The sequence below is a fragment of the Juglans microcarpa x Juglans regia genome, chromosome 5D, assembly GCF_004785595.1.
Source record: "Juglans microcarpa x Juglans regia isolate MS1-56 chromosome 5D, Jm3101_v1.0, whole genome shotgun sequence".
Lineage (NCBI taxonomy): Eukaryota > Viridiplantae > Streptophyta > Magnoliopsida > Fagales > Juglandaceae > Juglans > Juglans microcarpa x Juglans regia.
The window spans coordinates 3,142,352-3,156,033 of NC_054602.1; the positions used below are offsets into that span (position 1 = coordinate 3,142,352).

Below are 13,682 nucleotides of genomic sequence, written 5' to 3' on the forward strand. Positions count from 1 at the left end.
CCCTGTGTTTAGGGTGGTTTTCTGTATGCAGATGTGGGTGGGTTTCTGTCTTATAAACGATTGGTGGGCGTTGGTGTTTGGATTTGGAATGTGAACGTCAAATAAAATAAGAGAAATAAATTGAATGAGGAATAGAAAATTAATAAGATTGGAAGACTTAAAACTTGTGGCAAGTGATGGGGGGTGCTCAGCTGTGTTGTTTTGGCCGATTTGGAAACTAATTAATTTGTGGGGTTTTGGAAAAGGCAGTATTTGCCCATTGGAAGAAAGAAGACTACTCCTTCCTACATTGACAAACTTTAGAATGGTAATTGGTCAATGTGTGAATGGTGAATCTGGTTTCTTTTGTTTTGACTTGGGACCATACATTTCTAGAAATTGGGTGTGTGAATTCTTTGACTAAAGACCATTTTTTTTTTTTTAATTTGAGAATTTTAAATAAAAATAAAATGTATATTATAACTTTTTATACTTTTGAGGGAGGGGAGTTTGAATTCCAGATATCCATTTTAGAGATTGAAATTATACCAATTAAGTCTTTAGCATGCAGCTTATAATTTTGAGATGATATAATAATTCGCTTGAACTTAAATAAATATTTTAAAATTCACTTTGTCTCTCTCTTTCTCATTTTAAATGCCCAAACTACCTCGTTGTATGTTGCAGAAATAGAATAGGAGACGCGTCAGTTATTAAAGCCATAATTAAGTAAGTAATATAAGGTTAATTTCTTATTCTTTGTTTGTTAGGATAAGGCAGTGCTTATCCTTGCTGATGAAAGGAAGATTAAAAATAAAATAAAAATGAAAGCATGACCTCGGCTGCTGCATAGGCCAATACTACCATTTAATGATGCTTAAAAAAAACAAAAAGAAAAGAAAGAAGAAGTAGGTGAAAAGAGAGAGGAAAATGATTGCATCCATTGTCTCCATTTGGGTAGTGGCGATGAAGCATGGAGGCGTGTATGTTCAGAGAATCTTGTTATAGACTATGGCGAATTAATAACTACAAAACAAAAAGAGGAAAATTAACCTTAAAACTGGACAATAGATGCAGGATACTCAACGGTTGAGCTTACTTGATGTCATTTAAATCAATAACATATGCAGCCATAGTAAAATTTAGGATGAAAGATCATTGGTTGGGACAACTGTGTAAGGTGAGTAATTCTACGTACAATCATGAAGTGCTTAAACGCCGTGTAATCGTTTTGAAAAATAGTAGGGTATACTATTAAAAAATTAATTTTTTTACATAAGTCTCATGTTTTATTCACTTTTTTCAAAGCGATTACGCGGCAGTTGTACAATTCACGGTTACAAATATTTTTAATATATCTTTTTTCTTCTTTATAATTTATGGGTGAGAATGTCTGATCATAAAAGAGCTTAGGGGAGGGCTCTGACTCCGACGGAGTGACGGAGTCGAAATGCTCACCTCCAACCTCAGACTCCAATCGGAGTTAGAGTTCGACTCCGATCGAAGTTCTCGGAGTCGGGAAGTTGGAGATGATTGCCAAAATACCCACACACACACACACAAAATTCAGAGGTGAAGTGGCGACAGAAGCCCTAGAGACATGAGGAATAAGATAGAGGTGAAATAGAGATCAGATCCTACGAAGTGAAGTGAATATGATGTCTCGAACTGGAACTTAACAAAAATTAAAATCACCCGCAGAAGCAAAAACTAAACCAAACCAAATTGCAAAAATACCCACATCAAGAAATTATATGCACAAAATATAAATCAAGCTACAAAGAACTTGTAATGGGTCTGCTACTCTCTACGATTTCATGGCTTGTAGAACACGATCATGGAAGCAACGCCTCCGCGTGCATCTCCACAAAACAAAAGCCCCACCTCTTCCATGGAAGCGGCGCCTCTAGATTTGCATCGTTGCCCCCCGTGAGCTGGAGTATCTTTATTGTGGTGCAAAGAACACGAACATACCAAAAAGAGAGGAACATCCTGTTAGATGATGGAGTGGCGTTACTCATGCTGGCGTTGGAGCCTAGAGGGGGAAGAAAGAAGAGAGGAAATGCCAAATGCGGTTAGGGTTTTGATCTGTAAAAGAGATGAATATATACCTATTAAAAATAGTGTCGTTTTAGGTTTTCTTAAAAAAAAAATGCAAAACACGACGCTTGAGGGACTCGATCGCAGGTTCTCAAGTGAAAACCAAAACCATGTCTCAACCATTAGGCCACTTGGCTATATAACATTTTTATTACAATATATAATATATAAGGTATTAATAGTTGAAGTTCGAAGCCCACATGAGCTCTGACACCGATTCCGAACTCCGACTAGTGGAGTCGGAATTATTCCAAATTCTAAAAACTCTTACTCCAATTCCGTCAGAATATCAAAATTTTGCCCACCCCTAGAAGAGTTTATTAAATCATTTTCCGTACCTGTTTATGCAAAAAAATATATATCTCACTATCAAAACAGCTCCTAAATCATTTTCTATAATTGTTGATGCAAATAAATATATATATATATATATATATATTATATTGCCTGGATGCATTGTTTAACATATTCCCTCAACAATATTGGACCCACCCACCCACCATGTCCATCTATAAAATTTCGGTACCTTCTGAAAGCATTTAACGCCTTGTCACTTTTCTACGAGATTAACAATTATTGTCGATTTTTGTATAGATCCTCTATCAACGAAAAATACCATATATCCTGGTCAGATCAGTTTCAAGTGAGACAAATTTCGACAGATGGATAATCCTTAGCCTCAAGTTCTTATCGAGCGTCCTGATCCAAACCTAAAGATGATTAAAGACTCCCTCACATGATCCAAGGCTGAATTCAGATATCTTTAGACGACGACCCCACTGTCTACTAGGGAATTCTTGCCTCATCCCCCACATTAGTTCATTCAGCCGAACAAGATTCTTTAGGACTTGAAGTAGAAGAAAAGACACATAACATAAATCCAATAACATTTATTAAGCATTTCATACTATCCAGGATATTTTTTTAATTCTAGATCCCTAATATTCTGAAAAGCATCACCACCGAATCTGTAAGTAAAATTCAATTCTTTTGATATTCAGTGAACTCTACTCGTGAGCTTTGCTGCACGACCACTTCGAGAAGCAGTCAATCACAAAGGTAATTCTTTGTAGAATTTGTGATTGCCTGCATAATGACCTGTTATTTCTTCTCCTACCAACCTCCAATAGAAAAACTCGAACGTGGAAAAAGAGGAAAAAACTTTTTGTACAAGAGGATTAACTGTACAACCAGAACAAATACATAGTACTTATTAATTTCATCACAAACCAAATAGCTCGTTCTATCTTCTATGAAGTCATGCATATCAGCAACTTTTTGCATACTTGTCGTAGCTCAAGGGAGGCATCCGTCAACGATACACTTGAAAGTACAGATCTTGCTTCTAATAGTGCTCCCGATATACTCTCCAAAATCACATCATCACTTCCCATGAGAGATGCCACTAACTTTGCACCTGCCATCCTTTCCTGATAAACAAAAGAAGGCAATTAATGCACCAGCAAGAACCCAAAATACTTGTTCAGCCCGTGCAAGAGAGGAGTTAATTACCTTTTCTGATTCTTTTCTGAGAGCTTTTAGTGAGAGTTTAAGCAGATCCAGTGAGTAAGGGAGAACTGCAGACTTCAGATGATAGACAGCTGAAAAGAGAACCTGGATGCATGCAGCTCTAATCTCTGGCTGCATTATCACCTGCAATATCCGATAGCACTCGTAAGAAGCAAGCAGGAGAAAAAGTGACCAAGAGAAACACACACACACTCACTCAAATCAATCAATAACGATCTACATGTTATGAGCTCAATAACTGAAATACCTCAGCAGAACGGATGAGAGATGGAAGAGCCTTCCGAGCGAAGGGTTTCTTCCCAGAGTCTGATATCTTCTGGCAAGCACTGATGAGAACATTAGCCATGCACAAACGAAAAGGGAGTTGGACTGTTGCTTCAATTGCACTGATTTCATTACTCAAATCAGAGGTTGAAACATCTTCGTCCTTATTTTGTACAAATTGATGGATCACATAAGTAAGCGTAGAATTTTTTGAGGCACCATTCCCTGCAATTTGACCCAAAGATATCAAATGTGCCCTAATCAACAATATTTATGTTCATAATAAGGATATGAAACTAACTGATACCACCTTTCTTTCCAGGAATGGTAATCTTCTCTGAGGTGGAGGCAAATGATTCTGGAGTTTTGAATTCAGCACATATCATCATTGCTAGACAATCAATGCATCCATGTTGTGCTTTGGAAACTGAGGGGAGAAAATATTTACAGCCATTACTTGCATAGAGATAATAGTAACCAGTAGAAAAATATGGAAAAGAAAAGTAATCAGGCATGTACTTTCATCCCCATTCAGTGAAGGCCATAGGAGCATGGTTTCTAGCGTCTTCCTAATTTTGAACATGAAATGATGGGTAACTGAATCCCTGCCTCTGATCTACAATGCAGAAGAAACTTTTACATTAGCTGTGGCATAATTATTATTGATGACACTTTGGGTCAAAGCAATCAAGAAAAGCAGTACTTCATGATCGCATTAAAATATATTGATATCATAAGATAATTACCATAAGGGAAGTGCAGACTGAAAACAAACAAGCTTTTATCTTCAGTATATCCTGAGAAGCTGCTGCATGCTCTAACTCGGTGCAAAGAATTGGAAATAGAACCTAATAAATCAAAAGGCAGAGAGTCAAAAGTAGTTGAACATGAAAATGAGAAGACGCGCAATTAAAACCACAAGCAGAAATGGAAAGCAATATCTGTGCCAAAATAATCTGTGCCCGGTTTTTATATGACATATAAAGAATAAACTTTTGTTTGACAATCTGTACATGTTATTATGCAACAGAGAAGAAACAAGAAGGGAAGAAATTCACCCAACTCCTTTGTTTATGGAGAACTGAATCCCCAATCAACATGTAAAGCTGTACCCCGACAAATAATTGCTTCCAGAAAGTAAAACCAACACTAATAATTACATCAATTTGGAAACTTTAAAAAAAGAAAAAGAAAAAAGAAAAAAGCCTAATCAAATGATCAAACAGTCTCAACTAGCATAAGCCAAATAAGACGCACTAATAACAGGTTGGGCACAGTTGTTCATACTTGGGGGTGAATGCGACCACAAAGCTCAGCAGCAAGTTTTCGTACATCGTCAAATTCAAACTTACGAAATGCCCTAAAATAAAGAACAGAAGAAATAAGTACATCTCATTCTGTATACTGAAGCAACTAAGGTTATGCATGTGAATCAACCTGTTTAGAAGGAGAGCAGCAGCACTCTCATGATTGTTGCTATCTTCATCCCCTGGAATTTTCCCAAATAACAAGCAAAAATGTTACAAGTGAACTGTAACTAAAACATTTGTAAAATAAGAAGCTTCAGTTGGGATTTAGAGAAAACTCAGACATGCATCCAGGTCAAGATTTGAGATTCACGATAAGGTTCAAGTACAGTCTTAGAAGTGTCCGCTAATATCATGTTCACATGCATGGAAACATAAACTTGTAGACAAACTTAAGTTTGATAAGTAAACATTTAGACAAACTTATTTCCAAATTGCTTTACGGTTACAAATGACTGCATAAAGAAATAAGGAAAGCATTAATGCTTTTGTTATAAAATGTAAAATCTATCGGGTTGAGCAGTTATGAAACATTTACAAAATTTACATACATAAAAAAAGATGGTAAAAATATTCAAGACAGCATATTAATAACTCTATTCTCCAATGAAAAAAAAAAAACAATGCACATAGTTTTGGAGTTGACACTGTGATAGAACAATGCAATAAATTTAAGGGGGCTTAGTATTGTAAGGGAAGAGGGGAAAAAGGAGCTTATATAAGAGAGACAAGCATACCATGCATAATGCCTTGAATTAGAAGTTTATCATACATAATGGCTGAATTAAGATCATCAAAGATTCTCAGGGGAAGCATCCTAATTATGAGTAATGGGCAAAGGCGCTCAAACAAGTATTGCTGCATTTGCACAGAATCATGATTGGCATAGGTTCTGCTCTCTGGTCTGGCTAATAAGCTTTCATCAATCCTGGTAAAGGAAAATGGGAAGAATGGGTCAGAGACAAGAAGACAGTCACTTTGATAGGATCTCAACATTCTAAATGCTATATAAATGATGTAACAACAGATCCAGCATTCAGATGAAGCTCCTTTTTAGAAGTGTTTGTGCTACTTATCTTGCAATGGTGAAGTACAAAAGCAGTAGATACTGAAAAACTTAATTAAAGTGAACATCTAAGATCAAAAACAAGAATTAAACAAGAAACAATAAATAAAATCTGCATACTATTGAATTGATTAACTCACTCTCGCTGTCCTTTCACATGTAATAAAACGCGATGGATGACGAAATCACCAGCTTCTCCTAGGTGATCACTTATATAACTCAGAAACCTAACAATAGTTGCATTTGACGGCTCTGCAAACATCTTGTCAATCAATGGTCCAATCAAACAGTTCCAGTCTTGAACCTGCAATATTTCAAAAAAAGCTGAGATTTTTTTTTTTTTGAGCAACAAAACAAAAGTTTCAATTTGAGCTACATCCACTTGATCCAGTTTGTTTCACAGAGAAAGAGACTAGGAACAACTGCAAAAGCTAAAAATGGATGTGCACAAAGAGAGAAACTCCTATAATATGTCTTTCAACTATTTGCATCCCCACAAAAACAAAAAATGTATGGATTTTCTTACAGGAGTTGAAGATTTATTAAAAAATACAAAAGGCGCAGCCCAAGTACACGACATTGTGGATTGATAAAAAATGATCACAACATATGTTGGAGAGAGAGAGAGAGAAGGAAAGAGATGCACTTTTTTGTTATTGGATTGCCAATGATCTTGGAAAGCATAGAAACCAAGACAAATAAAAACATGGATGCATGTGCATACCTAAAACGTACAAAGAAAACACTTTACACAGCAAGGGAAGCCTAAGCTATAATTCAATGCATCACTAAAAGGGAAGAAAAACATGAAGAATAATATAATCAAATTATAGTAGCACCATCTTACACTTTTTGTCCACTCTGGGATTAGCCCAAGCACTCGATCACTATCAAACTTTGATCCTGCAACAGTAATAAAAGGTGGATCATAAATTAAATGTCCTTCTTTACTCTGAAGGGAGTCGCAGAACTTGTTGATGATCAGCACACTTGACAATGAGTACCTGATTCTGAATTTAACTATCACTAGGAAGATGGAGCATACGAGAAGAAAATCCAGAATTTCATAATGACTTAGAACCCAACAGATTTTACAAGATCTCAAACATTTTTATCCGTTTCAAATTCAAAATAACAACAGAAAAAGCAAAATAAGATAGAAAAATTCGTAGGAGATGAAGGGCTTTAAGCCAAACCTGATGGATGGATGGATAATTTAGGGGTTTAAGAAAATCCAGGTATGGTTTTGCTGGAAATGGCTAGAAATGGCTGAAAAACTAGAAGGAGAATCAGAAAAAGAAGATTGATCTAAGCATTACATCTAAGATTTCCTTGGCAGCTCGAAGGACTACATTACACAATCCTCAAGAGCATAACTTGGGTTTAATGAATTTTGACTACTAAGTTTATAGTATATAACTATTATAAGAGCTTTTTTTTTTATCAGTAACTATTTTAAGCACATATAACAATCCAATATCATAATGCAACCCAAAGTACAACCTAATAGACCAAAAGTACAACCAACTCCAGAAATATCACAATTACATAAATAACCTTGACTACTCAAATTAAATAAAACTGAGTTAAGGTTAAAAAAGCTTCTTGCTGGCAACATCAGAAACTTTGTTCATTTTGACAATCCAATGGGAAATTGGTCAATGTAGAGTATATACATAATAGATCCACAGCTCCTTCATATTTGGGACAAGCATTGAGACATTCAATCCAAAAGTTATGTTTCGGTGATTTAAGAAGGTAAAAGAGACTATATAGATCATACCGAGAATGTGGTCATACAATCAAATGGAGAAATTTCAAAGTAAAAATAAGAATAAAAGAGAATCATGCATCATTTGGCAAATTGCGCCATCACAACGAGAGACAAACCTTCCCCTATGTCTCCTGTAGTTTGCTGAAAATCTAGGCTTGCATTTAGGTTGCTGTGAGAGAAAATGGGTGAAAATAGGTGAAAACTCAGTCCAATATGATATTATTCAGAATTAGAAGCTACAAGTGATTAGATATAAACCAAATAACTTCTGGTTTAGGAATTGAAAGGGTTGGTGAAGGAACATACCTCAGAGAGTCAAGCAGCATACAGATAACTTCAAATTTCTGATTATGATATTTGAGCACCCTAATGAAGGCATCACTAGCAGATGAATGGACTCTTTCATCTGAAGAATAAACAAGATGAACAAGTCCTGGAAAAACTAATGACGGGTCTGCAAGAAGAATTATACAATTCAGTAATGCAAAGTACTAAATTAAACCATTTTCCACTAACAAATATAGCAGCAAATAAGTTTCATGCAAGATCATATTGCCCAAAGCAGATAGCTATACTAACCTATCATTGGAAGCAAACTAGATGCCTGCTCACGAATAATACTTTCCTCATCTCCTAGGCATTCTAGCAATTTGTTTCCTATATCTTGCCTGTCATACGCAGTGAAAGAGGAGACAGACTTACAAAAAAATGAAAAAGTGAAATCCTTGGATATTGGAAATAACAACAGCTACAGTATTTTTTTTAATAATAAGTAACAATGGCTACAGTAGACTTATACCATGCCAAATGAGAAAGTTTATTCATTGAATCAGATGATATATGAACAAGTTCGGACAAAACATCAACAGCATTTCTTCGCTGCAGAACATTCCCAGAAGCAATTCGCTTAAGAACTTTTTGAACGCACTGACTATCTCTGCTCCTGGTAAATCATTAATACAGTGAGGTTTTAAACCAAACAGACTATAAATTTGTTTCCACCACAAAGTATTAGGATACAAAAAGAATAGAAAATATACACTGAGCAGTATTCTGCTATGAGCATAACAACAGCTCTAGCTGTGCCATCCCGCTCGTCTAGAAGGCGAAGCAGCAGTGGTAGCACAGAATCCATCAGTCTAGTGTCAGTGACACTGCTTCCAGATGAATAGCACTTGAAAATGACTGCCTTATATATGCAAACAACTCCGTCTATCAAATCTTCATCAGCACAATGAAGCTTCAAAAGCCAACAAAAAAAAAAAAAAAAAAAAAAAGAGTAAGGCTCCATTTGGATTGAGAGGGGCTCTCAATCCATCTCATTTCATTTCATCTCATTATTACAACTTTTACAAATTTTCAAACAAAATATAATAAACAATTCAACTTTTTCAAATCTCAAAATAATAATAATATTAAAAAATAATATACTAACAATATTTTATTCAACTTTCAACTTTCATCTCAACCCATCTCATCTCAACTCATTATCCAAACCTAATCTAAGAATGGCCATGTGTTTTGCCTTCCTTAAGTCCAGGGATGATCCCCTATGTTTTCATGGAGTCCAATAACTGAATTGGGTGTTCTTAACATAAATCTACAACTAAATGTAAGAAACAATGATTCAATGATATATTATGAGTACCCAATAGCAAATGTATGTGTGCCTAGGGGTCCAAGATTGAATGCAGCCAACTTATCTCTCAGAATTAATCAAGAGACGCGTGAGGGTGCCATCTTTGCCTGTTCAAAACTTAATAGCTGAAGGTCTAAAACAGACTCGGAGTACTTCTGAGACTGCTGTATAACCTAGAGGTAAGTGATCCTGATAATATGACCAAGTTTTGACAGAGATGACGTGTATATTTGGTATTGCCATGCTCAAACAATACACAACATCTAAATTTCCAAAATCATGTCAAATCCACGCCAGCAACATGTCCAATACATGTCAGAATTGGTCAATATCCTAGAAGCAACACCAACGAACCCTTAGATATCAGGAAGGGTTATTATCCATAACTGGTCCATGTAGAATCCTGGGTGGGTGTCTTGGATATGTTCACAACCTTCAGTATTTTTTACATGGAATGGCCAATCTAAAGACTCAAACCCACATGCTTGCATTGGGATGCCCAGGATTTTACTATTGCTTAAGATGAGGACCGCTGGAGCATTCAATGAACTAATACGTGCATTAACTTAAAAGAGAAACCAGTCTTGATTTGCCTAACTATAAATTGCATATAGCTCTTGTTAGAAAATAACTGTAATTTGGCTCTTCATGACCCCAAGCATGACTACCTGTGGTAAAAGAACGTCTGATATCTGCATCCCATATTCCACAGTCGTGGCTTCAAATTTCTTGCTATCTAAACGACCCAGTAGAAGGCATAAACAATTCAGAAAAAATTTCCTGGTCTCTGCACCACCATCCTTATCATCAGTGTGCCCTCCAGTATGGTTGTCTGTATAGTACTGCATATGCTTCCAAGTATCAACAACTTAATAACTCCATTAAATAAATGGAGAATGGATATATGAGCCATCAAGATCACAACATCAAAGAAAAAATGACAGCCAGTCATTTTGGATGGAGTTTCACGAATAACGTTATTTGATCTTTTAAGCATCCAGCGAATAAGTAATTTGATGCTATGTCTAGATCCTCTTACCAGATCATGTAAACAGAAATCCTTTCTTATAGATAAAATGAGACAATTATTTGAAAAAAATAATAATAAAAAATGGCATTCTACTCAAAATGAACAGACACGAGATGCTATGGGATATATGACCTGGATGCCAGATAAGTACTGGTCCAACAAGTTTTTGTAATGCTGAGAAAATTTCGGGTCTTCCAAGTGCAATAGCAAGCCATAATGCTTCCAACAAGAAGAGAGTAACATTACTCCAGTCTTGAGAATCTTTGAGCCTGTGTGTCATGTTGCAGAAAAAAGAAACAACGGCGTATAAGAAATTATCCATACCTACTTATTCAAAAAAGAAACTAGACATGCTGAATATATGATACACTGAGAAGCGTGCATTGTGTATTGGACCTGCCTCATCTTGAAAGCAGCCATAATGACCTTTTATCTCTTGCAACCACTTGATCACTTTCTCCAACCCTTTAGCATGTAAAGGCCGACTTTTCCTACTCCACTGCAGAACATGGTAAAGCATATAAGCTATGATATTTGTCTGCTGCTATAACAAACTTGACATCTACAATATGGCTCATACGGTAAAAGCATATGTATCACTAACTCAATATTGCCCAATAACATAAAATAAAGGGATTTATACCAATAATGAGTAATTCCATGTTTTTCATAAAGTGAACAAAAGTATAGAACATACAGCAAGGAGTCTCTGTGTTAAATTTATGAGTTCCTCTAAATGATCCCAAAATAAATATTCCATGTCCATGTTTGAGACTTCTGAAGACTTTGAGACTGCTTGTGCTTTCTTGTGAGTAGACGACGGCACTAAAGAAATTGGCCGATTCAGAGCTGAATTTGATGTCATTCTGTTACTTGGAACTTTTTTTGTCAATGCTTCAGTAAGAGCTAAAAGACAATCAGCAGCGGATACTGCAAGACGAGATGGTAACTCAAATCCACCCTGCAAAGTGCTACAGAAACAAGTGGTCAAACAAACATATAAACAAAACATGGAACAGGATTTCCAGATATGATTCTTAAGTGAACACATAAAAATTGTCATATATGGTCTTCAAATGTGATTCATACCTTCCTTTACATACAATACTTAACAGATGTGACATACTCGAACAAAGTATCTTCAACAGATCAGTGAACCTCTCCCTTATTCCTGCCATACCAAAAGAATAGCTAGTCCATCAATCCTCAACACCAGGGACCAAAACCTTGGATTATAAAATGGGTTTCCTATTCCCTAAAGAGGCCCCAGCAAACTACTACAAGACTAAGGTTCTACCCTTTCTTTAAAATCCTCATAAGTTCATTGACATAAAACAATCAATAAATGGATAATGAGAGCATATGGTCAATTTCCCTAAGAGAAATGTGCGTTTACCAATCATTGAATATTGAGAACTGGAGCTCTCATACTCGAGAAGATTGCGGACAAGAATGCACCAGCCGAGAGCGATATAACGGTCTTCTTTTATCACGAACACGTTAGCAAGACTCGTCGCCAGAGCTTGGAAAAGAAGTTCATCTTGAAAGAGCCAGTTAATAAGTATTAGAACCTGGCCTCCATTCCTCGGCTCCTTGCACCTCAATGACTTCAAAAAAATAATTGAAAAAATCATATACTCCATGTTTAAATGATGATGTAAGGGAGCAAAACTTGAAATAAATAAAATGAGGAAATGCATGTGGGAATTTAATCTACGTGTTCAATCATAGGAACAAGAATATGATCCAATGCTTCCTTGTCCTCAGCGGCGTCTTTTACGTACTTGTGCAAAAACCAGAGAGAGTCCTCCAACGAACCTGCGAAAGTTCGCAGTTAGGATAACAAGCACACACACAAGCTTCAAAGACCAGAGAGAGAGAGTGAGAATCATGCGAAAGTCCGTGTATATGTGTAGCACAGATGTACCGGGTGAGGCTCTATTAGGGCCCGAGGAAAGGCGAGAAACGGCGTCGTAGAGTTTTTTGGGGCGAGCGCCGAGCAGAGTGCTCATGACCCGGCCAACAGTTGCGGAGACCATGGATTCCGGTTGCGATGACTCCCATATCAATCGGTGATCTTCCGCCATCGATTGAAGCTGTTAGTCGGTTGGTTTTTCAGCTGTCTATAAAAAGTTCCTGCTAGCGAATTAGGGCATTTGCTTATTCTAAGAATTCCGGTCCGGTCCAGTCCAGTCAGGGAAATGTTCGAGAATTTCTGGACGAAAGTTCAACTTGATGCTAGATGCTACTTCCTGCCGTTATAAAATAACTTCTTGTATAAAAACGACGTCGTAGCCTATCTCGCTATATTCTCCTGCCGTCGCCTATTCGTTTAGAGTTTTTCTATCAATCAACCTCTATTCACAATTAATTTGTAGCACACATTACGTGTCATCTTATATATATATATATATATATATAAACAGAACGTCTATCTACCAAGTTCGCACTCACGTGGGCAGCATCTCCTCCCTTACCCGATTCCCTTTCTCAGCTCACCAAATTCTGTCGTGCACCACCTATAGTGCCAACAGCCACCACTATCGGCTCCCCCTTACGCTGGCCACTTCCAGCCACCTTCAAGCCTCCAAGGCAGCCCCATGCGCAGCCCCCTCTCTCAACCTGAAATGGGTTCTTCTACACGGTTTCTCCCTCTCGCTGCAGCTATCGCCGTCGTCGTTAGCCTCCAGCCCCACCGTTGAGCACCATTGAGCCATTGAACTCCCCCTAGCCACTGTCAAGCTTCCATAGCATGGTAGCCCTCTCCCTCTCTTTCCTGAAATGGGTTTCACCCATACACAAGTTCTCCATCTTAGCTCGTCATACGGTGCCACCCACGATTTTCAATAGCCACCTCAAGCCTCCCTAGGCTGCCATCGACTTACCCTAGCCACCCATAATCCCGATCTACCCCTCACGCACCCTTACTCTTATATGGGTTTCTCCACCCATTTGGCCTAGATCTGCCGCCCTCTAGCCACCATGCCGCCTCC

The 13,682-nt window shown here is 37.3% G+C and overlaps 1 protein-coding gene across 4 annotated transcripts; it reads right to left on the reverse strand.

Annotated features, from left to right (window-relative positions):
• Positions 1 to 3,289: 3,289 nt before the first annotated feature.
• LOC121266462 lies at positions 3,290 to 13,025 on the reverse strand. Of its 4 annotated transcripts, none has more exons than XM_041170283.1 (24): positions 12,617 to 13,025; positions 12,407 to 12,507; positions 12,086 to 12,296; positions 11,779 to 11,860; positions 11,387 to 11,660; positions 11,086 to 11,188; positions 10,822 to 10,958; positions 10,328 to 10,501; positions 9,061 to 9,260; positions 8,820 to 8,957; positions 8,600 to 8,688; positions 8,327 to 8,474; positions 8,137 to 8,189; positions 7,094 to 7,149; positions 6,387 to 6,550; positions 5,918 to 6,108; positions 5,311 to 5,362; positions 5,161 to 5,233; positions 4,620 to 4,721; positions 4,393 to 4,489; positions 4,184 to 4,300; positions 3,857 to 4,098; positions 3,592 to 3,732; positions 3,290 to 3,509 (listed from the first exon to the last, which is right to left on the reverse strand). In XM_041170283.1, the coding sequence occupies exons 1-24, from the start codon at positions 12,774 to 12,776 to the stop codon at positions 3,330 to 3,332; spliced, it is 3,285 nt and encodes a 1,094-aa protein (XP_041026217.1). In that variant the 5' UTR covers positions 12,777 to 13,025; the 3' UTR covers positions 3,290 to 3,329. The 4 variants fall into 4 exon arrangements, with proteins under 4 accessions (XP_041026217.1, XP_041026216.1, XP_041026218.1 ...); XM_041170282.1 differs by having other exon boundaries at positions 8,820 to 8,963; XM_041170284.1 differs by having other exon boundaries at positions 8,820 to 8,963; positions 12,474 to 12,507; positions 12,617 to 12,723.
• Between the last annotated feature and the right edge of the window lie 657 nt (positions 13,026 to 13,682).

What these genes read in the sequence shown, in the direction of transcription:
- LOC121266462 (XM_041170282.1), bottom strand. Translation starts at nt 12,776, where the DNA reads ATGGCGGAAGATCACCGATTGATATGGGAGTCATCGCAACCGGAATCC. An exon ending in AAACTTTCTCATTTGGCATG is followed by an intron (nt 8,689 to 8,819) that starts GTATAAGTCTAC and finishes TGCGTATGACAG; the next exon opens with GCAAGATATAGGAAACAAAT. An exon ending in GTGGTCGCATTCACCCCCAA is followed by an intron (nt 4,722 to 5,160) that starts GTATGAACAACT and finishes TTGATTTATTAG; the next exon opens with GTTCTATTTCCAATTCTTTG.